The sequence below is a fragment of the Oryctolagus cuniculus genome, chromosome 21 (assembly GCF_964237555.1).
Source record: "Oryctolagus cuniculus chromosome 21, mOryCun1.1, whole genome shotgun sequence".
Lineage (NCBI taxonomy): Eukaryota > Metazoa > Chordata > Mammalia > Lagomorpha > Leporidae > Oryctolagus > Oryctolagus cuniculus.
The window spans coordinates 30,005,855-30,031,499 of NC_091452.1; the positions used below are offsets into that span (position 1 = coordinate 30,005,855).

The 25,645-nt window shown below is 63.5% G+C and overlaps 2 protein-coding genes across 6 annotated transcripts in view; both read left to right on the top strand.

The window, feature by feature from the left end:
* The window catches only part of KLHL22 (kelch like family member 22), a 36,762-nt gene extending 31,347 nt beyond the window's left edge, over positions 1-5,415 (top strand). For all 4 annotated transcript variants that reach the window (XM_051841038.2, XM_051841039.2, XM_070065923.1 and 1 more), the window contains exons 6-7: positions 2,105-2,338; positions 4,544-5,415. In XM_051841038.2, coding sequence (XP_051696998.2) covers positions 2,105-2,338; positions 4,544-4,909 — 600 coding nt within the window. In that variant the 3' untranslated portion in view covers positions 4,910-5,415. The remainder of the gene's footprint in view (positions 1-2,104; positions 2,339-4,543) is intronic.
* Positions 5,416-7,604: 2,189 nt separating this feature from the next.
* Positions 7,605-19,397, top strand: SCARF2 (scavenger receptor class F member 2). Of its 2 annotated transcripts, none has more exons than XM_051841036.2 (11): positions 7,605-7,902; positions 13,105-13,163; positions 13,259-13,360; positions 13,570-14,089; positions 14,180-14,398; positions 14,481-14,609; positions 15,153-15,256; positions 15,345-15,462; positions 15,671-15,801; positions 16,578-16,730; positions 17,658-19,397. In XM_051841036.2, the coding sequence occupies exons 1-11, from the start codon at positions 7,751-7,753 to the stop codon at positions 18,563-18,565; spliced, it is 2,595 nt and encodes an 864-aa protein (XP_051696996.1). In that variant the 5' UTR covers positions 7,605-7,750; the 3' UTR covers positions 18,566-19,397. The 2 variants fall into 2 exon arrangements, with proteins under 2 accessions (XP_051696996.1, XP_051696997.1); XM_051841037.2 differs by having other exon boundaries at positions 15,686-15,801.
* The last annotated feature ends 6,248 nt before the right edge of the window (positions 19,398-25,645 follow it).

Below are 25,645 nucleotides of genomic sequence, written 5' to 3' on the forward strand. Positions count from 1 at the left end.
CGCCAGTGTGGCCGGCCATCAGCCAGCCGTGGAGGGTGCTCAGCCACCCACGGGGCTCGAGTGCAGCTGGTGATGCCCAAGGAAGCTCAGAGTGGTTAGTGCTGTCGGCTCGTAGTCACATTCCTCATCATCAGAATACCAGTTTACTTAGACTCATGAGAATCATAACAGCAAAGAAAACAAAAAACCACAGATCCCAATACTCCAGAGCCAGTTAAGGAAACGCACCTTTGAAAAAAACCAATGGGTTCCCGGGGGGACCACTCTTGCTACCAAAACCTATTAGCCAGGGTACTCCAGAGAGAGAGCCTCTCTCTTCCGTCTCTCCCTCTGCTTGTAACTCTGCCTCTCAAATACATAAATCTTTATTTTGTTGCAAAAAATATGTTGGAATCCATGCCGTTTTTCTGTAGTACACACTTTTTTGTTTCTTTAAATATTTATTCATTTTTTTGAAAGAGTTACAGAGAGAAAGAGGTACACACACACACACACACACACACAGAGGGAGGGAGGGAGGGCGGGCTTCCAGCTGCTGGTTCACTCCTCACATGTCTCCAACAGCCAGGGCTGGGCAAACCAGGGCCATCTTCCACATCTCCCACGTGGGTGCAGGGGCTCATGCACTTGGACCATCTTCTGCTTTTCCCAGGCCATTAGCAGGGAGCTGGATTGGAAATGGAGCAGCCAGGACACGAACTAGTGTCCATATGGGATGCTGGCATTGCAGGCAGTGGCTTTACCCACTACACCACAGTGCTGACACATGTAATACATATTTTCTGCAGACATTTTGAACACCCCTCATAGGTCGTGCAGGCTGTTCGGTCCACCTCTCTAGCATCTTGTGTCACGCGCAGCCCCCAAGTGGTAGGGAATGGCTCCTGTGACATAGCCCTGGAGCCTCCATGCCTCGTGAGGCTCCTCCCACCAAAACTCACGCAGCACCTCTGTGAGTGGGTCCTGGAGGCCTCAGGGCCATGTGAGGCATGGTGTCATGGACGCCAGCAGGGCCATGCAGAAGTAGCCGTCAGTCAGGCTAGAGAGCCCTGGAAAGGCTGAAGGCCAAAATCAAGAGCGGTGTGCGTGCCTTCCCTGCCACGCACCTGTCACCAAGGATGGAGTGTCCCTCCCACGGTCACCCCCATTCTCCCCCGCTGGGCCTTGGGACCAGAACCTGGGCAGGTGCCAGAATCTGCAAATACTCAAGTCAAAAATAGTGTATCTGGGGCCAGCGCTGTGGCAGAGCTGCTGAAGCCGCCGCCTGCAGTGCAGGCTCCCATATGGGCACTAGTCCTGGCTGCTCCATTTCTGATCCAGCTCTCTGCTGTGGCCTGGGAAAGCAGTAGAACTCCATCTGGGTCTCTCCCAGTGGGTAGCAGGGGCCCCAGCACTTGAGCCATCACCTCCCTCCCCGGATGCATTAGCAGAGAGCTGGCTGGGAAGCCCAGAGTAGCTGGGATTCGAACCCACGTGCACCAATATGAGATGTGGGCATCCTGGGCGGCTTGACTGCTGCGCCCCGACAACCACCCCCTCCTCCTTTATGCTTTAAGTCATCTCGAGGGTCCTTATGACCCCTAGCACCCTGCAGATGCTGAGTAAAGAAACAGCAAAGTCCTGTAGACGGTCTCCATGGTTGGAAAGGACAGATCAGAGGGCCGCCTGTGGTTGGCTCTGCGTCTCCCTGTCTTCCTCCCCACAACGTGGCTTTATGTCAGTTAAGTGCTGCTTGCCAACAGCTCTTGGACTTGAGTCAGCAGGCGCGGGGGTAGGGAGGAGGGGCCTTGCCTGGCCAGTGTGGGTGGGGAAGAAGGAGTGGCTTGGGGTGCCCCGTGTGTGGGTGGGGGGTGGGGGTGTCTCTGGCTGCTTCTGCAGAGGTATGCCTTGGTTTCCCCGGAGGATTCCCCCAGGTAAGAGTTCCCTTTGGGGGTGAAAGGAAGACTAAGATTGCACTTGATGTCTGGGTCTGCAGATGGACAGTGAAGTCCAGTGAGAGCCCAGAGAGCATTGTCCTTGGCGTGTGAAGAGCAAACAGGGGGCGAGGTGGACACCTCTGGCCAGCCCCACCCACTGCTCTCTCATCCCCTCCGTGTCCCCCCAGGTGTACGCCCACGCGGGTGCCACGCTCCAGGGGAAGATGTACGTGACCTGTGGCCGCCGAGGGGAGGACTACCTGAGGGAGACGCACTGCTACGACCCGGCCAGCAACACCTGGCTCACCCTGGCCGACGGGCCTGTGCGGCGGGCCTGGCATGGCATGGCTACGCTCCTGGACAAGCTGTACGTGATTGGGGGCAGCAACAATGACGCCGGCTACAGGCGGGACGTGCACCAGGTGGGCCGCGCTCCGGGGCTGCCCCTCCAGCTGGCACTGAGGAAAACAAGTGCCTGCCTGCCTTTTTCTTTCTTCTTTTCTTCTCCTCTCCTCTCCTCTCCTCTCCCCTCCCCTCCCCTCCCCTCCCCTCTCCTCTCCTTTCTTTTCTTTTCTTTCACAGGCAGAGTGGACAGTGAGAGAGAGAGACAGAGAGAAAGGTCTTCCTTTGCCATTGATTCACCCTCCAATGGCCGCCACGGCTGGCGTGCTGCGGCCGGCGCACCGCGCTGATCCGATGGCAGGAGCCAGGTACTTCTCCTGGTCTCCCATGGGGTGCAGGGCCCAAGCACTTGGGCCATCCTCCACTGCACTCCCTGGCCACAGCAGAGAGCTGGCCTGGAAGAGGGGCAACCGGGACAGAATCCGGCGCCCCGACGGGCACTAGAACCCGGTGTGCCGGTGCCGCAAGGCGGAGGATTAGCCTAGTGAGCTGCGGTGCTGGCCTCTTTTTCATTTTTTGACATTAGGGCTCACTCTTGGTGTTGCAGCTTCTGTGGGTTTGAGGGGCGCAGTCCCCAGCCCTCTTATATCCTGTCTAAGCTTGGTTGGTCCCAGGTTAACATCACAAGTCGGGCTGCCTCCCGGAAGAATGCAGATTCTCCAGCCTCACCCTACACCTGCTGACCCGGGAGCGCTGCAGGGGGTGGGCGTGGCCGGAAGGATCGTGGAGGCGGTTCCCTTCGGCTGGGCTGCCGGCTGCTGTAACTACTGGCCCCAACCTTAGTGAGTTAAACCAGGAAGCGTGTTTACTCACAGCTCTGTGGGTTGCCCCTAGCCTGGGCTGCTGCATCTTCAAAGCTAGCAACAGTAGGGTCAGTCCTCACTTCTCACCTCTCCTGTCTGGTTTCCCTTCCCCCCTCTTTTTTTTTTTTTTTTTTTTTTTTGAGTGACAAGGATTTTCCATATGCTGGCTCACTGCCCAAATGCCCACAACAGCCAGGGGCTGGGCCGGGCTGAAGCTAGGAGGATCCAAGGACTCCATCGAGGTCTCCTACATGGGTGGCAGGGGCCCAAGGACCTGAGCCGGTACTGGCTGCCACTCAGCATGTGCGGAGTCAGTCAGGCGCTGTGCCGTGGAATGCCGGCTTCCCAAGTGCGCCAAGTGCCCGCCCCTTCAAGTTCTCAAGGGCTGTGCACTTAGGTGGGTCCCCTAAAAAATCCAGGAAAACCAGCCCTGGAGCTCCATCTAGCTAGAAAAGCCAGAAATGGCTAAGCAGTCACGAAGGTAAGTTGTTGTTTTAAAATAAGACTTATTTATTTTTTTACTTGAAAAGCGGAGTAAGAGGTAAGGCAGGGAAGAGAGAGAGAGAGAAAGGGAAAGAGATCTTCCATCAGCTGGTTCACTCCTGCAATGGCCAGGCCTTGAGCCCAGGCCAAGCCAGGAACCAGGACCCCATCCAGGTCTCCCAGACAGGTGGCAGGGAGAGGCCCAAGTCCTTGGGCCATCCTCTGCTGCTTCCCAGGCGTATGCGCTGGGAGCTGGGTCAGGAGCGGAAGAGCCGGGACTCGAACCGGTGTTCCATTATGGGATGTCAGCATCACAAGTGGTGGCTTAACCTGTTGTTAACAATGCCAGCCCCAGAAGGTAAGATTTTAATAGCTCTCGGGGCTTACTGCCTGATCCCTCACCCTGCGTGGCAGACCCATGCCCGGTACTGTGACTCCACCCCACCGTCGCCAGCAGTGGGTGCCGTGGGCGGTTTTTTCCTTCCCCCAGTGGTTGCTGGGAAACAGTTGGAAATCTGTCCCCGGCATTTTGGTTTCTTGGCTTACTGGTAGGCTGAACGTTTTCCATGGTTTACTGTTGGGGATCATTTCAAAGACAGAAGGCAAAGACGGTGGTGACCACTTCCGCATTTCGTCTGCACCCCACCCCCGCCCCCGTGTTGGTGGGGGGGAGAAACCATGTCCTCAGGAACCACAGATGACAGCGTCCTGAGGGGGCAACCCGTGTGCACGGGGACCAGAGGCCAGCCGGGGCGGGGGGGCTGCCTGCAGGAAGGCGAGGGACCTGCGGACCTGGCCCCTGGCCGTCTGGCAGGACAGAAGGTCACCCTGGCCCCAGGCCAGGTAGGGAGGGGGCTGGTGCCAGGTATACCCGGGGCCTGTCAGATGGGCTACAGCCCCGCCACAGCTCTGGGCTCGACTCTGCCCTTGGCTTTGCAGGTGGCCTGCTACAGCTGCACATCGGGACAGTGGTCGTCCGTCTGCCCGCTCCCAGCTGGCCACGGCGAGCCCGGCATTGCCGTGCTGGAGAACAGGATCTACGTGCTGGGCGGCCGCTCGCACAACCGCGGCAGCCGCACGGGCTACGTGCACATCTACGACGTGGAGAAGGACTGCTGGGAGGAGGGGCCCCAGCTGGACAACTCCATCTCGGGCCTGGCGGCCTGCGTGCTCACTCTGCCCCGCTCCCTGCTCCTCGAGCCGCCCCGCGGGACCCCCGACCGCAGCCAGGCTGACCCAGATTTTGCCTCCGAGGTGATGAGTGTGTCGGACTGGGAGGAGTTTGACAACTCCAGCGAGGACTAGGGCTCCAGGCCTGGGGTCGGAGGTCAGGGTGGCAGCAGCCGCCAGGGCCTAGGTCAGGGCAGCTGACTCCAGGGTTGGGGGGCCTGCCCATGGCGCCCAGGGTTCCCCGGCTGCTGCACCCTTGCTTTATGCCAACCCCTGGGCCAGCCTGGTTGACCGCCCAGTGGGACGTGTTCCTGGACCTCGTCGGTGAGTCCTGGGACTGGGTGAGGGGAGACTCAGTGCCACCTGCTCGGCCTTTCTCCCACCCCCACCCTCGCCTGTACGGTCCCTGCCGGCCACAGAAGGTCCCTTCTCCAAGGGAACCATCGAGGCGGATGGGCTGGGTGCACAGCCCGGGCCCGCAGCCTGCCCGGCAGCTTGAGCCATTGCAGAGCGGGCAGAGCCGCCCTAGGTGCCTGGGCCTGGCTCTGGTGATTCAAAGCCCCCCCCAGCCCCGACTCCCCCTGGGTTTTTCTGACCCTGTGTTGTTGATAAATGAAATAAAAGCATCCTAATGAGCCAGAGCCAGCGGCATCAACTGCTTTCTGGTGGCCACGCCCCCCCGTTTCTCTGCTTCTGAAGCTTGCAGGCTTCTGAGGTCAGAAACCCTGGGACGCCCCCAGGGCCAGGGCGCAGCGCTGTGGGAGAGACAAGCACAGCGAGCTCCCGTGGTTCCTGGGGAGGACCCACAGCCCAGCTCCCCCAGAACTTCTAGCGGTTCCTGTGCGAAATCTCTCGGCTTCAAGCGAAGCCCCTTCCTGGGGGCCCAGAAATGGCAGGCAGGCAGGGGCACAGGAGGGTACAACAAGGGGACACAGTCCTGGTGAGGGTGCCCCACTGGCCTGGGCCCTGCTCCTCCCAAGTGTGCGGTGGGGAGGGACCCGTCCCACAGTCCCACAGGTGCACCAGGTGGTGCCTGGGCCACCTCATGCCAGCACCGAAGGCGGGACCCTCCCCTGACCAATGCTCCTGGGGCTTTGTCCGCCCTCGGGAGCACTGCGGATGGGCACCGGCCCCGGCCAAGGCCAGGCTTTCACCTGAACACACGCCGTGCCCGGCTGTTCTGCTGAGGCCCTGTGGGGGCATGGGGAGGGGGCGAGGCCCCTCGACCCGCTCGTGGCTGGCGTGGCACCGCGCAGCCACAGCCCCGCCTGCCTGAGTGGAGGCCCAGGGCTCCAGCATAATACCCAGGCTCCCTCAGGCCCTGCTCCTGCGGAGGCCTGCTCACCCTTCAAGGTCCACATCACCTCCTCCAGGAAGCCATCCTGGCCAGTGGTCACTCATCTCTGGGTGCCCCTGGGCTCACACCTGATCCATGCTAGCGTCCACCTGGGACCTCCTGCTTGTGGGCACTGCTTGGGGAGTGGCCAACGGGAAACAAGTCTGGGGGAAGCAGAAAGGAGGAGATGGAGGCCCATGTGCCTGTTGGGGGCTTCTGTCCCGGCCAGGTGAGTGCCCGGGTCTAGTCCTGGGGGCGGGGCTGGGACAGACTGCGACCCCAGGGACCTCTGCTGGTAGCCCAGGGCAGCCTCTGGGGGAGGGCCCCCCACACTTGGGAGGGCACAGCTGAGGTCAGGGCGCGTGCCGGGGCTGAGCTGAGCGGCCTGTTTGCTTGTCTGGGAGAAGTGTTTGCATTGGTGACCACACTGCACTGCCCTCGACTTCCAGGCCACCCCGCCTTGCTCCCGCTGCAGCCAGCTGAGGGCCTGGCCGGGGGTGGGGGGTGGGGTGGGTGTCCCCAGCTTCCGGCACTCCCCGCCCCCAGCGGTCCCAAGTTGCCCATGGCCTTCGGCCCTTTCTGTGCCTGCTCCCCGGGGCAGGCAAGTGCCCTCCGGCCTCAAGTCCTCAAGATCAGTTCCTCCTCGTTGGGTCCTGAGTGCCCACGGGGATGCTTGTGCTTCCTGCCCACACCCCCCAACCTGTGGACCTGGGGCTCCTCCGACCCCCTGCTGGTTCCCAGGCACCACCAACCATCCCCTCTCCCTGACCCTACCTCCCTCTGCTCCAAGCTGTCACCTCACCCTGCCCAGCTCTGGCCTCTGCTCCCTGGAGGTCCTGAAGCCCTCCCCAGCAGCATCCAGCTCCCAGGCTCCCCAGCCCCTCCCCACGCACCCCCGGCCAAGGGCCCACGCCGCCGTCTCTAACTTCACCTCCACCACCTGGCGGAGTCCAGAGCCAGAGCCATTCCGCCTCCACGGCTGCATCTCTCCCACCGTCCCCACCAAGCCCCTCCGCCCCAGGCCCCTGGTCCCTGGTCCCTGGTCCCTGGTCCCTGGTCCTGACCGAGTCTGCCGGCAGGCCTCAGGCATCCTCCCGCTCAGTCGGATCCCGCGCGGTGCGCGGAGACACCGAGGGCTTCCCCGAGAGCAGAGCGGCCGTCTGTGGGTCACCCTACCCTGGCAGGTTTCACGGCGCCGGGGTGTGGGCCGGGGGCCGAGGACGTCGCGCCCGCGTCCGTCTCGCCCTCCCCGCGCGGGGCTGGCCCGCAGCGAGCGCCCTGGGGCGGCTTCAACGCGGGTGTCTAGAGAGGGGAGGGGAAGGCGCAGGAGCGCGGGACTCCCCGCGCGGGCCCCGCGCCGTCTCCTCCGAGTCGGCCCCCCAAGTTCGTGAGTGGCCGCGTGGGGGCGGGGGCCGCGCGGAGGGGCGGCGGCGCGGCCGGAGGGTGGGGTCTGGCGCGCGGGGCGGGCGCTGCCGCCTGGCCGGCCGCGGCTGGCCCGGGATCAGGGAGCCGATGTGGAATTTCCTGCCCGGCCCGGCGCCCCTCCTGCCGCCCCCCGCCCGGCCTCGCACTCCGTTTCCGGCCGCTGTCGCTGCGGCCGCACCCGCGCCCGCGCCCGCCCCGCGCCTGCCCCGCGCCGCATGGAGGGCGCAGGGCCTCGGGGGGCTGGGCCGGCGCGGCGCCGGGGAGCCGGGGGCCGGTTGCTGCTGCTGCTGCTGCTCTGGCTGCTGCCCGGCCCCGCTGCGCCCCAGGAGCTGAACCCGCGCGGCCGCAACGTGTGCCGCGCGCCCGGGTAGGAGGCCGGCCTGCCTGCGGGAGCGGGCCGAAGGGGGCGCGCGGGGCCGGGGGAGGCGGCACCGACGTCGGTGGGGCGGGGGCGTCGGGACCTCCGCACGCCAAGCGCGCGGGCCCCTCGGCGGCCCTCGCCGACGCCAGCTCAATTGCAGGCAGAACCTGGGAACTCCCCCCAACCCCCGGGCACCTCGGTGCCTCCGAGGAGACCCCCGACGGGAAGTCCCAGGGGTGGGGGCGGGGTGGGGATACCCGAGGAGCTGACACTCGGTGTCCGGGGTTCCCGTCGGGCCAGGTCGTGAGGGCGGTAGGGACAGCATCTCCCGTATGCAGAGGCGCGAGACAGGCGCGTGGCTCGAGCCGATGGGGAGGGGGGGGGTTGAAGGGAGAGGGAGCGACGCTCCCCAGAGGTGGCAGCCGAGGTCTGGGGGCCGGCGAGGCTTGGACGGACAGATGTGTGTCCTGGAAAGAGCAGGCGCGGGTGGTGACCCAGACGGAGGCGGCGCTCAGGGCAGCCGAGAAGCGGGGGTCGAGAGGACCACGATGGGCGTGGGGGATGGGAGGACGTGGGGACCCCCGGCGACTCCCAGGTGTGGATGCTGGGTACGTGGGGCGCCGCGCGCAGAGGGGGGCGCCATGGGGACAGGCCCGGCCGGAGGGTGGCAGGGCCCGGAGCTCGTGCGGAGGGCCCAGAGCCCAGGACGCGACGCCAGGGGTGGGCTCGGGGGCCCCGGCCACCACAACGTCTGTGTGCATCTCGGCGAGGCGGCGGGGAGGGGGCCGCGGCGGGCGCCTGGGCTCGTGTAGGGGGCGCCGCACCCGGGCGGGCAGGACAGCTGAGGAGGTGGCGCGGGACGCTCCGGGCTGGGTGCCCTCGGGGCGCCGCGGGCCCGCAGGGTCGGAGCAAGGCCGAGTCCAGGGGCTCGGAGGTCGCCGTAGACAAGGGGGCCCGCGCGGGGTTCCCGAACGCGCGCAGACCCCTCCCCGCCGCGAGCCCCGCCTCCGGGGCGGGGGCCGGCCTGGGCCGCCATCTGCTTCGCATCGACGCCGCCGCCGCCGCCGCCTCCTCCCCGGCCTCCCCGGCCCCAGGAATGCAGCGGCCGCGGCAGCCGCGGCGGGCGGGCGGGGCTGGGCCTGGAGACGCGGGGCAGGGCGCGGGGGGAGGGCGCGATCGCCGCCTGCCCCGTCGGCCCGCGCCAGCCGCCTCCTCCCGCAGCCCCGCAGCGGGGCCAGGGCCGGGGATGGGGTCCTGAGGCCCCTGTCCTGCAGACTTCCCCAGGCGGCGGCCTGAGCCAAGCTCCAGGTTCCTCCCTAGCTGTGCGGACTTCGGCCAGGCGCTTGACCTCTCTGAGCCTGGAAAATGCAGCTGCGGACGGCGCCCAACTCTCGGGGTTCTCGGGGGTGGGGTGGGGGGGAGGTTACTGTGTGGTCAGGGCTCCCGGGGAGGACACTGCCTGCTGGGGAGCCGGCCGTGCCTTTGTTACCCTCTTAAGAGGGGGGCGGGGGAGAGGAGCGTGCATGGCGGGGCATCACGCACACGCCCCTACGGTGTGCCAGGCACGGTCTGTGCGGGAGGTAGGAGGAGACGGAGGAGGGTATCTTGGAGTTCCTGGGAAATGCAATCTAAGTCTTTGGTGCAAAAATGGAAAATGTGCGTTACTGAAAAACTTCATGGATACCCCCACCCCTTATTTTTGTTGGCACAAAATAAACTTTTTAAAGAGGGAGAGAGTGAGAGTGAGAGCGAGAGCGGGAGCCTGTCTGTTGGTTCACCCCCCAAATGCCCACGATGGCCAGGGCTGAAAGTAGGAGCCAGAAACTCAGTCCTGCTGGGAATTGAACTCTGGCACTTCCGCGTGGGATGCAGGTATCCCCAGCTGGTGTCCAAGCTACCGGACCAAACACGCGCCCCTGAACGGATGCCTTAGTTCCACTTTCCCACCGACTTTTTAAAGCACTCTTGCAACTGCAGTGGACATGCAGAGCTGGTGTTGAGTTGGGGGTTGCTGCCTCCCTCAGGCTGATCGGGGAGACCGCCTGAGAGAGTGGGCAGTGGGCACAGGCCTGCATGAGGGGAGGCAGGATCCGGTGGGTGTCAGGGGCACGGCCCGTTGGAAGCAGGGTGAGGAGCCACGGGGCTGGGCAGAGCCCGCGAGGGCCGGAGTGTCTGCCCCCTGCTCAGAGGACTTGGGCTTTTTCTCCAGGGCCAGGGAACTCTGGGGGGTGAGGCCAGGGTTGGCAGCCAGGTGGCAAAAGCACTGGGGTTGGGAGAGTGGGAGTTGGGGCGGGGTGGAGGGTGGGGTGGGGGTGTTCTCAAGGGTGGGGCAGGGCAGGGAGAAGCGGCCCCACCCTCAGTGTTGTTGGGAAGGTGGAGGTGGTCTGTTTCTCAGAGCACCCATGGGATGGAGTCAGGGATGCCTGCTGGGTCTCAGCCCCCCAGTTTGGAAGGACAGGGGTGGCCTGAGATGGGGAAGGCCTGGGGTGCAGAGGCTGGGAGTTTAAGTTTCATTTTTTAAAAATGATTGATTGATTGATTTGAAAGGCAGAGTTACAGCAAGTTACACACATAGATCTTCCACCTGCTGGTTCACTCCCCAAATAGCTGCAACAGCCAGGGCTGGGCCAGACCGAAGCCAGGAGCCAGGAGCCAGGAGCTTTTTCTGGGTCTCCCATGTGGGTGCAGGAGCCAAAACACTTGGGCCATCTTCCGCTGCTTTCCCAGGCGTGTTAACAGGGAGCTGGATCAAGCTGGCGCCGCAGCTCACTAGGCTAATCCTCCTCCTTGCGGCGCCGGCACACCGGGTTCTAGTCCCGGTCGGGGCACTGGATTCTGTCCCGGTTGCCCCTCTTCCAGGCCAGCCCTCTGCTGTGGCCAGGGAATGCAGTGGAGGATGGCCCAAGTGCTTGGGCCCTGCACCCCATGGGAGACCAGGAGAAGCACCTGGCTCCTGCCTTCGGATCAGCGCGGTGCGCCGGCCACAGCGCGCCAGCCGTGGCGGCCATTGGAGGGTGAACCAACGGCAAAGGAAGACCTTCCTCTCTGTCTCTCTCTCTCCCTGTCCACTCTGCCTGTCAAAAAACAAACAAACAAACAACAAAACACAACAGGGAGCTGGATCAGAAGTGGAGCAGCCGGGACTCAAACCGAAGAAGTCCATGTGGGATGCTGGCATTGCAGGAGGTGGCTTAACCCACTGTGCCACAATGCCAGCCCCTGGGTGGTTGTTGTTGTTAATATTCATTTATTTGAAAGGGAGACACACACACACACACACCGCATCCGTGGGTTCACTCCCCAAATGACCACATGTCTGGGGCTGGACTGGGCTGAAGCCAAGAACTCACCCAGGTCTCCTGTGTGGGTGACAGTGACCCACGTCCTTGAGCCCGTCGTTGGCCGCTTCCCAGGGTGCGCAAGGGTAGCAGAGTGGGGACTGGATCCTAGGCACTGGCTATGGTGTGTGAGCATGCAAAGCAGGGTTTAAGCTGTGCACCAAACCCCACCCCAGGAGTTCCGTTTTCGATTGGTTGAGTATGAGACGCCCACGGTTTCTCCCTGTAGTGAGGTCATCAGGTAGCCAGTGGGCAGTTGGATTTGCAAGTCTGGCACTGAGAGGGACTGCCCTGCTGGGGCACCCCAAGGGTCTTACTAACTCATGGAACCACCCCAGCATCACAAGGTCAGGAGTGGGTGGGCTTGCTACCCCAGCCTGCAGTGCCCGCCAGTGCTTCCGGAAGGTTCTTGGGTCCTTCTGTCCTGGCTGCCGGTGGATGTAAGCTCTGCTGGGCTGGGGCCCGGGTGCCCACCCTGTGGGGAGTGATCACGCAGACTCAGCGGCTTCCTGGAGCCTACTCCCAGAATTCTCAGGTTCAGCATGGGCTGGAGGAAAGATGGTGACTTCCATCGTGGCCATGGAGGGCACCTAAAAAAACTGGTAAAATGGAATTGTCAGAGTGCCTGAGTCCCCGCTCTGCTGCTGGGTCCAGCTTCCTGCAGACGCACACCCTGGGAGGCACAGGTGGTGGCTCAAGTCCTTGGGTCCCTGCCACCCAAGTAGGAGACCCGGATGGAGCTCTGGGCTCCTGTCTAGGTCTGGCCCAGCCCTGGCTTTTTCAGGGAGTAAAACAGTGGATTGGAGCTCTCTTTCCTTTTGCTTTTGCTTTTCGAACCAAGAAGTAAATAAATAAATAATTACATTTAAAACATCCAATCGTCAAAAATTCTATTAAAAAGATAAATTACTTTTGTTGCCAAAAAAAAAAAAACAAATTGAAATCTATCGATAGTTTTTATTTTTAGAGATTTAATTATTTACTTGAAAGAGTTTACAGAGAGAGGGAGAGACAGGCAGGTCTTCCATTCATTGGTTCACTCCCCTAATGGCTGCAGTGAGGCAAAACGTCTGGACCAGAGGGGACCCCAGGGCACCTGCACAGTCAGCCTTCTCTGCCCTCCCCCCACCCTAGCGTGGCCACACTCAGCTCAGCCCCTCCACCATCCTCTCTGCCGGGGCCTCCCCACCTCCGATTCCAGGCTTTCAGGGGCTGCACCCCCCCCCCCGCGCGCGCGCCAGGACCTCCTGGTCATGTATATTGTGAGGCTAAATGAAATCAAAAGGCTAGGGCTGAAACGGGGGCTCTCACCCCTCTCCCTGCACCCCAAGTCTCGCCTGGGGTGCTAGTCTTCCTGGTTTCACTCACTTTATGCACTTGCAAGATTCTCCCTGTACCCTGCCTTCTTTTAGCTCCTGGGGGAGGGGGGTGCGCCTCACTGCCCAACCGCGCCGCCCCCAACCCAAGCCCCTTCTGCTGTCCCAGTCATGTCATCTCCCAAGACCGGCAGGCCCTTCACCCCGAGGGACACCCCAGAACCCCAACTCTACAGCAGGTTTAGAGGCTCAGGGTCCTCTTCCAAGCTCCCACCAAGTACCCACCAGACCTCTGAGGCTTACAGTGGGAGGGCGGGAAGGGCTAGCTCTTATCTGCTCCCTGGCGGCGCTCCCTCCGATTCGTTTTGTTTACCGTCCGTCTCTTGCGCACGTACAGCCGCGCGCACGGCAGGGGCCACGGTAAGCAGCTCCCGAGGGCCGCACGGCTACAGCGGGGGCAGGGAGGCCGCGTGGAGGCTGCGTGGGAGCCCATAGCACCACGGACGGGGGTGGGGAAGGAGGGTCAGGCTCAGGCGTCCTCCCTTCGCCCGCAGCTCCCAGGTGCCTGTGTGCTGCGCCGGCTGGAGGCAGCAGGGAGACGAGTGCGCGATCGGTGAGTGGGGCTCCCCCGGGGCCCTGGGCGCCGGGCGGAGGTGGGGAGCTGACGCGCGGCAGCTCGGCCCCCACCCCTACCCGTCTTGTCCGCAGCGGTGTGCGAAGGCAATTCTACGTGCTCAGAGAACGAGGTGTGCGTGCGGCCAGGCGAGTGCCGCTGTCGCCACGGCTACTTCGGCGCCAACTGCGACACTAGTGAGCGCGGCCGCGGGGATGGGGCCGGGGTCCTGGGGAGATGAGGCGTGGCCTGAGCCAGGAGGTGGAGTCCCGGGGTGGGGCGGGGCCTTGGGTAGGGGACTGTAGCCAGCTGTGGGTGGGGGCGGGGGGTGCCCCAACGACGCCAAGCAGGTTCGGGCTGGGCCTGGCGCCCACGCCACCCGCCCCGACCCTGCTCGTCCCCACAGAGTGCCCGCGCCAGTTCTGGGGTCCCGACTGCAAGGAGCGGTGTAGCTGCCACCCGCACGGGCAGTGCGAGGACGTGACGGGCCAGTGCACGTGCCACGCGCGGCGCTGGGGCGCGCGCTGCGAGCACGCCTGCCAGTGCCAGCACGGCACGTGCCACCCGCGGAGCGGCGCGTGCCGCTGCGAGCCGGGGTGGTGGGGCGCGCAGTGCGCCAGCGCGTGCTACTGCAGCGCCACCTCGCGCTGCGACCCGCAGACGGGGGCCTGCCTGTGCCACGCTGGCTGGTGGGGCCGCAGCTGCAACAACCAGTGCGCCTGCAACTCGTCGCCCTGCGAGCAACAGAGCGGCCGCTGCCAGTGCCGCGAGCGGACGTTCGGCGCGCGCTGCGACCGCTACTGCCAGTGCTTCCGCGGCCGCTGCCACCCCGTGGACGGCACGTGCGCCTGCGAGCCCGGCTACCGCGGCAAATACTGCCGGGAGCCGTGCCCCGCCGGTTTCTACGGCCTGGGCTGTCGCCGCCGGTAAGCGCAGGGGTCCCGGCCAGGGGCGGGTGGGCCGCCGACGGCGGGGGGGGGGGTGCGGCATCACCTAGTCGCCTGCCCTTCCCCCAGGTGTGGGCAGTGCAAGGGCCAGCAGCCGTGTACAGTGGCAGAGGGGCGCTGCCTGACGTGTGAGCCCGGCTGGAACGGAACCAAGTGCGACCAGCCGTGCGCCACCGGCTTCTACGGCGAGGGCTGCGGCCACCGCTGCCCGCCGTGCCGCGACGGGCACGCCTGCAACCACGTCACCGGCAAGTGCACGCGCTGCAACGCCGGCTGGATCGGCGACCGGTGAGCACCCCGAGCCAGCGCCCGCCCAGCCCCTGCGCGCGCGGCTGTGGGCTCTGCTGAGGCCCCCTTTCCTCGGTCCCAGGTGCGAGACCAAGTGCAGCAATGGCACCTACGGAGAGGACTGCGCCTTTGTGTGCGCCGACTGCGGCAGCGGCCACTGTGACTTCCAGTCTGGACGCTGCCTGTGCAGCCCTGGCGTCCACGGGCCACAGTGAGCGGCAGCGGGGGGCCCAGAGCGGGGTGGGGGATCGGCACCTGGCTAGGGGACTTCAGCCAGACCCCCCCGGGGAGGGGGGCGGCAGGTGGGACCAGGCTGCATTCTCCGCGCCCTGGGCCCTCTTCCCCAGTTAGGGAGTGCCAACAGCAGGCTCTTAGGTTCCTAATCCTGAAGTGGACCTGGCGCTCAGAGCCGGGATCCAGCGATCAGCCTGTGTCAGTGTGCTCCCGACGTGACCCGAGCTGGGGGTGTGGTCGGCAAGCTCCTGTTCTCCTGCTCGCAAGAGGCAGCCCCCCGAAACGGGCGTGCGGCTGGGCCTCCGTGGCCTCAGCGCCCTGGCTGGCTCTGCAACGTTGCCAGCACTGATTTCCAAAAATCTAAGGGGGTCGCCCGGTGTGCGCCCGCGCAGGTGAGAGTAGGCTTCTATCCCCAGACAATGGAGCTAGGGAAGCCGGCTCTGGGACCTGCGGCGGGCTGGGAGAGGGCGGAGGCACCCCGGGGGCCACGGCGGCCCGCCCTGACCCCGCGCCCCCGCAGCTGTAACGTGACGTGCCCGCCGGGGCTCCACGGAGTGGACTGCGCCCAGGCCTGCAGCTGCCGCGAGGACTCGTGCGACCCGGTCACCGGTGCCTGCCGTCTGGGTGAGTGGGGGCAGGGACGTCCAGGTGGGGCAGGCAGGGTTGGGGGGCGTCGGCCCCTACGCTGACCGCCTCCTCCCTCCCCAAACAGAGACCAATCAGCGCAAGGGCGTGATGGGCGCGGGCGCGCTGCTCGCCCTGCTCCTCGGCCTGCTGCTGTCGCTGCTCGGGTGCTGCTGCGCCTGCCGCGGCAAAGACTCCGCGCGCCGGTGAGGCCCGACGTCGCCCCGGCTCCCCCGGGCGGCTCCGACCGCAAGCGCCGTGGGGCGCCGCCGGACTCGCTTCCGCGGCCCGGCCGCCTTCGGCCCCGCCCCTTCCTGGCCCCGCCCCCGATTAGGCCCCGCCCCGTCCCATCAAAGTCTCGGCTCCCGCCTAGATGGACCCCTCCTCCTTCCTGGCCCCGCCCCCTTCGCTCAGGCTCCGCCCCCGCAGGGAGCTCTCGCTGGGAAGGAAGAAGACGCCGCAGAGATTTTGCGGGCGCTTCAGCCGCATCGGGATGAAGCTGCCCCGGATCCCGCTCCGCAGGCAGAAGCTGCCCAAAGTCGTGGGTAAGGAGGTGGACTCAGGGTCTCTGGGCGGGGGCTGGGGGAAGAGGGAGACACCTGCCGGCCGAGGAGGCTGCTGGTTCGGGTCTTGAGTGTTGCTCTCAGTGGGAGTGGGGAGGCGGGACCAGGAGGAGGGAGGGGGCGGCTGCTGCTGCAGCGGAGCTGCGGGGCGACGGGAATCAGGCCCGCGGGACGCCGTGCGGGAGTGCCTTGGGGATGCATGGGGGACATCTGGGCCAGGAGACCCCCACCCCGCTTTTGCAGGAGTGTGCAGCTGCTGGGGTCTGGTGTGCTAGCAGGCACGAGCATCCCCTCCTCCCTGGACCCCCTTCCTGGAAAGGAGTGGGCTGCTCCCATAGCCACCCCACCCTGGCAGGGCCCCCCTGGCGCTGTGCCACACCCCCCCCCCCCGCCTGCTCCGGCCCACACCTGGGATGGACCCTCCGGGTGTCCCTTCTTCTCTCAGACTGAGCCGCCGGGTGGTCTCGACATCGCATGCCCAATGGGCTCCGAGATGCCCACCAGGCAGGGTCTGAGTCGTGGATTCGGGTGTCTCCCGCCTTCTTACTCTTTCCCCGACACTTCAGCCCACCCTGCTCTGGTTCCGCGGGCTTGCATCGTTCATACACAGCCCTGCTGGTCTCCATTCCTGGCCTTAGGTGTCACTCTTACCTGTTGAATTGCCTGTCCCACCAGCAGCCTCAGGGGATGGCTTAGCAGGAGGGCTGAGGCTGGGGCGAGGCAGGGCCCCTGGCAGCTCGGCCTGTCTCCCTCCCCAGTGGCCCACCACGACCTGGATAACACGCTCAACTGCAGCTTCCTGGAGCCGCCCTCGGGGCTAGAGCAGCCGTCCCCATCCTGGTCCTCCCGAGCCTCCTTCTCTTCCTTCGACACCACCGACGAGGGCCCCGTGTATTGCGTCCCCCACGAGGGTGAGTCTGGCCCTGCCTCTGGTGGGCGTTGCTCCAGCCGGTGGAATGTTCCAGCGCCGGGAGAGGGGGACAGGCAGCCTAGGAAGGAGGGGTGTGGTCAGTGGGGTTGGTCACAGCGGCAGGTGCAGAGCTAGGTGCTGTCCAGCTCCGAGCTGGGGTGGGGTGTGGGGAGATAGGTGACCCACCCCGTCACTAGGTACAGCCCAGCTTCCCCTCTGGGAGGAACGAGGCAGAGAAAAATGTCTGGGCTGCGTGAGGGGGTATCTTCAGGGGGTGGACTTGTGGTCAGCAGGATGGAGCTTGGGAGGCTGGACTTCTGGCCTCCCTTCTTCCTTGACCATCTTCCGGGGTGGCGGTGGCCAGATGACTAAACTCAGAACCTCAGAGGCCTTAAAGAAGGGGGTCGGATTAAAAAAAAAAGATTTATTTATTTGAAAGAGTTACACACAGAGAGAAGGAGAGGGAGGGAGGGAGAGAGAGAGAGAGAATGTGTCTTCCATCTGCTGGTTCACTCCCCAATTGGCTGCAACGGCCGGAGCTGTGCCCATGGGAAGCCAGGAGCTTCCTCTGGGTCTCCCATGCAGGTGCAGGGGCCCAAAGACTTGGGCCATCTTCTGCTGCTTTCCCAGGCCACAGCTGAGCGCTGGATAGGAAGTGGAGCAGCTGGGACTCGAACCGGTGCTCATATTTGATGCCGGCGTTGCAAGCGGCAGCTTCACTCTCACAGCCGCCAGCCCTCCCCTACCCCGGGGGTGGGCAGGGGTCAGATTTGATGGTTTGTGGGTGGAGCCATGACTGCGCCAGGCGCGCGCTTGGATGTCCCGGCTGCTCCAGAGGCGTCCAGGGTAGAGGAACGGGTGGGGGTTTGTGCCTGGCGGCTGCAGCTATTCCTAAAGGCAGTGACTGCCTCCCTCTCCACTTTGACAGAGGCGGCGGCCGAGAGCCTGGACCCAGAGGCCCTCGCTGCTCCTGCGGAGGCGCCGGCACCGTCCCCCGCGCCCTTGACCTCTCCGGCCTCTGCGGAGGAGGCAGCGCCCCTGCCCGCGTCCTCCGACAGCGAGCGGTCGGCGTCGAGTGTGGAGGGGCCCGGCGGGGCGTTGTATGCGCGCGTGGCCCGGCGCGAGGCCCGGCCGGCCCGGGCCCTGGGTGAGGCTGGGGGGCTGTCGCTGTCGCCATCACCCGAGCGCAGGAAGCCGCCGCCACCCGACCCCGCCACCAAGCCCAAAGTGTCCTGGATTCACGGCAAACACGGCACGGCCGCCGCTGCCCGAGCGCCCTCGCCGCCACCCCCGGGCCCCGAGGCTGCTCCCAGCCCCAGCAAGAGGAAACGGACGCCCAGCGACACGTCGGCGCGGCCGGAGGAGCCCGGCAGCCCCCGGGTCCGCGACCTGACGCCGCGGCCGCCAGGGCTGGCCGAGGAGGCGCCGGCCCTAGCTGCGCCCTCGCCACCCCGGGCCCGTGCGCGGGGCCGTGGTCCCGGCCTCTTGGAGCCCACGGACGCCGCCGGCCCCCCGCGCAGCGCGCCCGAGGCCGCCTCCATGCTGGCCGCCGAGCTGCGCGGCAAGACTCGCAGCCTGGGCCGCGCCGAGGGACTCCCGGGTGCCCAGAGTTCCCGGGAGAAGCCGGCGCCGCCGCAGAAGGCCAAGCGCTCCGTGCCGCCCGCCTCGCCGGCCCGCGCGTCCCCCGCGCCCGAGGCGCCAGCGCCCGAGAAAGCAGCGGCTGGCTCACCGGCATCCGAGACACCCCGGAAGAAGACCCCCATCCAGAAGCCGCCGCGCAAAAAGAGCCGGGAAGCTACGGGCGAGCTGGGCAGGGTGGGCGCTCCCACCCTGTAGCCGGCTTGGGCCCGGCCGCGCCCGCAGCTTCCCCGGCTTAGCGATGCTTGCCACCCCTCCTGCGCGCCCAGCGGCTCCCGCGTGGCCTGGGCGCGGGCCACCTCCCATTTGGCCAAGGCCCCAAAAGACCTGGCCGAAGCCTGTGTCTCAATGGCTCAGGCTCCAGCAGCCGCTCACTGGTTGGACCAGCGCTCTCTGGCGGGAAGGCCCCATCCCGTGGGTCGAGGCCTACGTGGCGCTTGGCTGGAGACGCCCACCTCATTGGTTTAGGTAGGGAGCGCTCCCACCAGCCCCCGCGTCTCACTGGCTAAGTCCACCAGGGTTCTGCCGAGACACCAGCATCTTAACTGGCCGAGAGTGCGGCTTGACTGGAGTTACTTTCTCGTTGGCTCAGGCCAGAAGCACTTCTAGCCTGGCTGCCTCTCATCGGCTAGGGGCCTGGCGCCTGTGCCTGGAGGCTCCCTTCCTTGGCAGTAGCCCGAGGCTACATCCACTGGCCAGGCTCCAGGGCATCTGGTTGACCAGAGCCTGGGGAGGAGGGCTGGTCTCCGCTCCTCAGGGGGCTCAGCGCCCCTGGGCTTAGCCCATCCCACCTCTGCCCCACCCTGCGGTCCCTCCTTGCCCCCTGCCCTGGGCCCTCAGCTGTCAAGCAGGTTTTGATGGCCTCCCAACCCCATGCGCCATGGGAACCCCAGGGGCGACTCCAGTGGCCTGAGGAGATGTATTTATAGGCCCCCGGCAGGGCTGCTCTCACCCCACCTGGGTGCCCCAGGATGGGCGCCTCCCGGCAGGGGTTTGGCCAAAGCTTAATAAAGTGCCTTCTTCCCCTCCCGCTTTGTGCTCTTATTACTTCCTGTCTGTGGGCTCCAAGCTGAGGTGCCCCCCAGGGAACCTGCACGCACTTCCGGTCCCCTCGTAAGACCCCTCCCCCAAAGCAGCCCCTGGGATCCCAGGTGTGGGTGTCCAGGGACCACCTTGGCAGTGAGCAGGCTGTCAGGTTTATGGGACTTCTGCCTTGACCTGTCCCATCCTGGCCTGGTCACTTGGGTGTTTGGGAGGAAGGATGGGCCAGTACAGATGGGCGGAGTCCAGTAACTGGGAGGGGCCACGGGTGGGCACTTGCCTCTGGGGCCGCTGCTGTTAACACTTGGGGTCAGGATTGTTTTGGGGGTGGGCCAGGGGGCCAAGAGTGCTGCCTGCAGCCGGGCCTCCTCGGCACACACAGGACGGTCTGGCGCTGCACAGAGCCCCGCTGTCCGCATCAATGGGCTCCTTGTCCTCAGCCGGAAGCTGCTCACCCGCCCGCCTGGCCCCGGGTGGGAGGCTGAGGGGAGCAGGAGGGGAACCTGCCTGGCCCAGAGCCCTCGCGCCTAAGCCAGCCCCTGCCACACGCCTTCCCCTGGGACAGTTCCTCACTGCTCCCCGCTCCCCCTCCCAGCTTTGATCCAGCCGTTCCACCGGGCAGCCCAAGCCACACACCCTTGCCTGTCCACGTGTCCGTGGTTTCCTGCTGTCCTCTGGGCCGAGTGCCATCAGCCAGGCCTGCCTGGGCTCCGCCTACCAGCTGGCTCCCCGTTGTCCTGCTCTGCTGTCTTCAGATGTCCAGAGCTGCTGGATTCTCCCAGGATCCTCCAAATCTCCCCAGCCCTGCCCTGTAGCACCCTCGTGACTACTGCCGGCAGCTCAGGGGTCCTCTCCCTGGCAACTTTCCAGCGCGTCCACTGCCCCGTCCATTTTGGCGACCCATCCATCACTCAGACACCTGAGCAGAGATGGGCTCCCTTCCCCCAGTGGCAGACACTTCTGCAGCGAGGGTCGGGCCAGCAGCACGCGGAATGCGGGCTCCCTGTCTCTGGGCCATGCTCCATCCCCTCAGGCCAGCTGGGCACCCTCCCAGCCATGGCCCTGCGGCTGGCCAACCACTGACCCATTCGGACACCTCGCTGTGCTGGCGGCTGGGTGAAGGCCCAAAGTCAGCCAGTTGGGCTTGGAGAGAGCGAGGCAGCGGTGACCGGGGCAGGGGGACGGTGCCGCATTGTTGCTCCCTGACCCCTTACTCAAAGCTCAGGCTCTCCTGCCCCAGCCTGAACCAGTGCAGGGTGGGGAGACGGGGCTGTCTCAGTGACCAGCCTTTTCTAGGGCCTCTCCCCCTGCTCTGAGCCCTCAGGCATCTGAGGCCTGACTCGCAGGAGCCCCTCTACCGGTGCCTCACAGAGCAGGACCCCCCTTTTCCTGCCACCAGCCCTCCAGGAGGGTCCCCTCCACAGCCTCCTGCCCTGGCCGCCACCAGCTCCTCCCCACCCCCTCGGGGCTTGCAGCAATGCCAAGTCCCAGGGCAGGCGCCACAAAAGGGAACCGCAGCTGCTGGAGCCTCCGTTGCCATGGGGACGGGGACCGCAGGACCCACATCTGGTAGCGATTGAGGGGGAAACATTAGGAGTGGTGGAAAACGCAAATATTTTTTGTAGCACAGAGCACAAAGGAATGTGGGGACTGGGAGAAGTGCCTGGTCTGCAGCAGGGACAAGGCTCCGAGAGGCCAGGCTGCCTGCTCCCATGCACACACACGTGAACACACACACTACACACACGCACACACACATGTGCCTGTTCTCACACACAGGCATACCACTCACAAGTGCACACATACCACACACACTACACACATGCACACACACATGTGCCTGTTCTCACACACAGGCTGCTACTCACATGTGCACACACACCACACACACTGCAGTGCCCCGTCGGCGACAGTCACAGAGACCCTGCAGTGCCCAGTGCCCGCACTGGGAGACACAGGCTGAGCAGCCCACACGCACGGGGGACAGGCTCCCTGGGAGACACGCACAGCCACAGAAGGACTCACACTGTGGTGCCACACACACACAGACACACACACACACACTCCAGGGGCCAGAAGAACCATGGCAGCCGCAGCCCTGCGGCACACAAAGCCCCGCAAAGGTACAGCAGTCTTCAAAACCTCACGGTAAAACGTAACAACGATGCCCCATTTTCAAGTCTCTCGGCACCAAACAAACTTCTCTTAATTCCACTTCCTACAAACTTTCTCTTCTTTTTAAAGATTTTTTAAAAAATAATTTATTTATTTGAGAGGCCGAGCTACAGAGAAGGAGAGACAGAGAGAAAGGTCTTCCATTCACTGGTTCACTCCTCAGATGGCCACAATGGCTGGGGCTGTGCCAGGCTGAAGCCAGGAGCCGGGAGCTTCTTCCGGGTCTCCCACGTGGGTGCAGGGGCCCAAGGACTGAACCATCTTCCACTGCTTTCCCAGGTGCATTAGCAGGGAGCTGGATCTGACGGTCGCCCACACGGGATGCTGGTGCTGCAGGCAGAGGCTTAACCTGCTGTGCCACAAATCTGGCCCTTCCACGAACTTTCTGAAGTGCCTCCTATCTTAGAAAGCACATACCCGCCCCACCCCACACAGTGAAACTCCAAGGTGGACACATTCCCAACAGCACACACGCACACAGACACACACCGACACAGAGATAAACACTCATTCTACAGACACACACCCTCTGCCAGGGACGGACACACGTGGCAGCTCACATGCCACCTGACATGGACAGGGACAGACGTGCACCTTGCACTCTGACACACTCACAGGAGCACACACACACACACAGACACCACGAGATAGCCCACCTGCAACCACAGGGGCGTGTCCACAATGTGGGACACAGGCTCCACTGAACACTGACACAGACACTGACACCCCTCAACCCTCCCTCCTCCTCTCCATCACCACGGAAACCCTGGGGCAGACACACAGGGACATCACAGGACAAAACCACACACGTGCCGGTATCTCAGAAAAGTGCACAGGAGGGGCGGGTGTTTGGTTTACAGGCTAACGTGCCCACCGAACCCCGTGTCAGAGCGCCTGGTTTGGGTCCTGCCTCCAGCTGCCTCTAAGGCAGCCCCTGGGGGCAGGGTCCCTCATGCAGGACCTGGGATAGTAAGCTCCCAGCTCTCGGCCCGGCCCAGCCCCCTTGCCAGGGCAGCAAGCGGGGGAGTGAACCAGGGGCCAGGAGCTCTTTGTCACTTTCAAATAAATAAAAATATAATTTTATTTGGGTGGAAAGAATCTTGAGGTCCGTCTTTACAGTTTCTTCATCACACTCATTTTCTATGATTATTTTTTAATTTTAAATACTTATTTTATTTATTTGAAAGGCTTAGTGAGATGGGGCTGGCACCATGGCACAGGTTAATCCTCCACCTGTGGTGCTGGTTCTAGGCCCAGCTGCCTCTCTTCCCATCCAGCTCTCTGCTGTGGCCTGGGAAAGCAGTAGAAGATGGCCCAAGTCCTTGGGCCCTTGCACCTGTGTGGGAGACCCGGAGGAAGCTCCTGGTTCCTGGCTTCGGATCGGCACAGCTCTGGCTGTTGTGGCCATCTGGGGAGTGAACCAGCGGAAGGAAGACCTCTCTCTCTGCCTCTCCCTCTCACTGGCTGTAACTCTACCTGTCAAATAAATGCAATCAAGAAGAAGGAGAAGGAGAAGGAGAAGGAGAAGGAGAAGGAGAAGGAGAAGGAGAAGGAGAAGGAGAAGGAGAAGGAGAAGAAGAAAGGCTTATCGAGAGAAATCTGAGAGGGAGTTTCCATCTGCTGGTTCACTCCTTCAAACTGTGGCGACACCCACAATGTTTGGCCAGGCTGAAGCCAGGAGCCAGGAACTGCAATCGGGTCTCCCACGTGGGTGGCAGGGCCCACACACTGGTTCCTCCTGCTGTGGCTGGGTGGGGCTTGCCTTCCCATCTCCACTCGGTGCCCTCTCTGCACTGCTCCTCACTGGCAACTTGGGGGTCCTGGTGGCGTGCTCCAGATGCTCTGTCCTGTGCTAGCACGGCCAGGCTTTGACTTGAGATGCTTTCTGTTTGATTTCTGGGGGCTGGAATGTTTGGCTTCATGGTCTGACCATTCCGTGATCTCTGTAAACACAGTGGTGGTTTATAGAGGTCTTCTCTCTGCCGGGGGACAGACGACAGAGCCTGGAGTTTGTGTTTTTTTTTTTGGTTTGTCTCTCTATTTTGGGCTTATATAAATTAAGAATGTGTCCCCGCTGGGAAGATGGTTTGGAGATGTGGCCAGCAGAACGGATGGACAGAGCTGTGCCACCAGGGAGGCTTTGCTTGGGTCTGATGGATTGGCTGGAGCATGTCCAGGTGAGTGAAAGACACAGCAGTAAGTAAGCATGCATTGAAAGGTGGCCTCGGGGCAGGGCATGCGGCCCAGAGGTTAAGACACTGCTGGGGACTCCCACATCTCATATCTGAGTCCCTGGCTTTGAGTCCCCTCTCTGCTTTCCATTCCAGATTCCTGTTAATGCAGACCCTGGGAGGCAGAGGTGATGGAGCAAGCACTGTGGCCCCTGCCACCCATGTGAGAGACCCGGATGGAATTCCCAGCTCCCAGCTTCAGCTGTGGCCCAGCCCCAGTTGTGGGCATTCGAGGGGGTGGACCAGCAGACGGAGAGTCCTCTCTCTCTTCCTCTGCTCCTTAAAGACAGACAGACAGAAAAGAATATACAGGACTAGGCCGGTGCCGCGGCTCACTAGGCTAATCCTCCGCCTAGCGGCGCCGGCACACCGGGTTCTAGTCCCGGTCGGGGCGCCGGATTCTGTCCCGGTTGCCCCTCTTCCAGGCCAGCTCTCTGCTATGGCCCGGGAGCGCAGTGGAGGATGGCCCAAGTGCTTGGGCCCTGCACCCCATGGGAGACCAGGAGAAGCACCTGGCTCCTGCCATCGGATCAGCGCGGCGCGCCAGCCACGGCGGCCATTGGAGGGTAAGGAAGACCTTTCTCTCTGTCTCTCTCTCTCCCTGTCCACTCTGCCTGTCAAATATATATATATATATATATATATATATATATATATATATATATATATACAGGACCTGTTCCTCCAGTGTGGCTCACATGCAAATGATTGGTGTCTCCGGACTGGGGATATAAACCCAGAAACCTGGGCAGGAACGGAGTCAAAAGAATGAATGAAGCCGGCGCCGCGGCTCAGTAGGCTAATCCTCCGCCTAGCGGCGCCGGCACACCGGGTTCTAGTCCCGGTCGGGGCGCCGGATTCTGTCCCGGTTGCCCCTCTTCCAGGCCAGCCCTCTGCTGTGGCCAGGGAGTGCAGTGGAGGATGGCCCAGGTGCTTGGGCCCTGCACCCCATGGGAGACCAGGAAAAGCACCTGGCTCCTGGCTCCTGCCATCGGATCAGCGCGGTGCGCCGGCCGCGGCGGCCATTGGAGGGTGAACCAACGGCAAAGGAAGACCTTTCTCTCTGTCTCTCTCTCTCACTGTCCACTCTGCCTGTCAAAAAAAAAAAAAAAAAAAAAAAAAAAGAATGAATGAATCTGGGGACAGCCGGTGACTCAGAGGAGGGGGACACGTGGAGGGAGCCGGGAAAGTCTGGGGTATGATCGGAGGTGGGTCTGCCTGCTGAGCCTCTTTGGTGGGCAGAGAGTGATCAGGGGTCATCCATCTTTGAGTGAGGTCCGGCTATTGAGGTCACTCTCCTGTTGGTGTCACAAGGCTGGTCAGGGTGAGGTCCCAGGGTTTGCAACAACTTTGGGACCTTGAGACATCCATTGTTTGTGGAGTAGTGGAAACGCATGCTGCAGCTGGATCCCATGGGCACCCAAGGTGGGGGGTGGGGCTCGTGTGGGGCCTACAGCAGCTCCCAGGGGCACCTGCTGCCTGCATGCTTGCAAGAGGTTTTCTGGTGGCTTTTTATTTTTTATTTATTTTTTTAAAGATTGATTTATTTTAACTGCAGAGTTACAGAGAGGCAGAGGCAGAGAGAGAGAGAGGTCTTCCATTTGTTGGTTCACTCCCCAGTTGGCTGCAACGGCCAGAGCTGAGCTGATCTGAAGCCAGGAGCCAGGAGCTTCTTCTGGGTCTCCCACATGGGTGCAGGGGCCCAAGAACTTGGCCCATCTTCTACTGCTTCCCCTGGACATAGCAATCAGCTGGATCAGAAGTGGAGCAGCCAGGACTCGAACCGGCACCCATATGGGATGCCAGCACTGCAGCTGGCGGCTTCACCCAC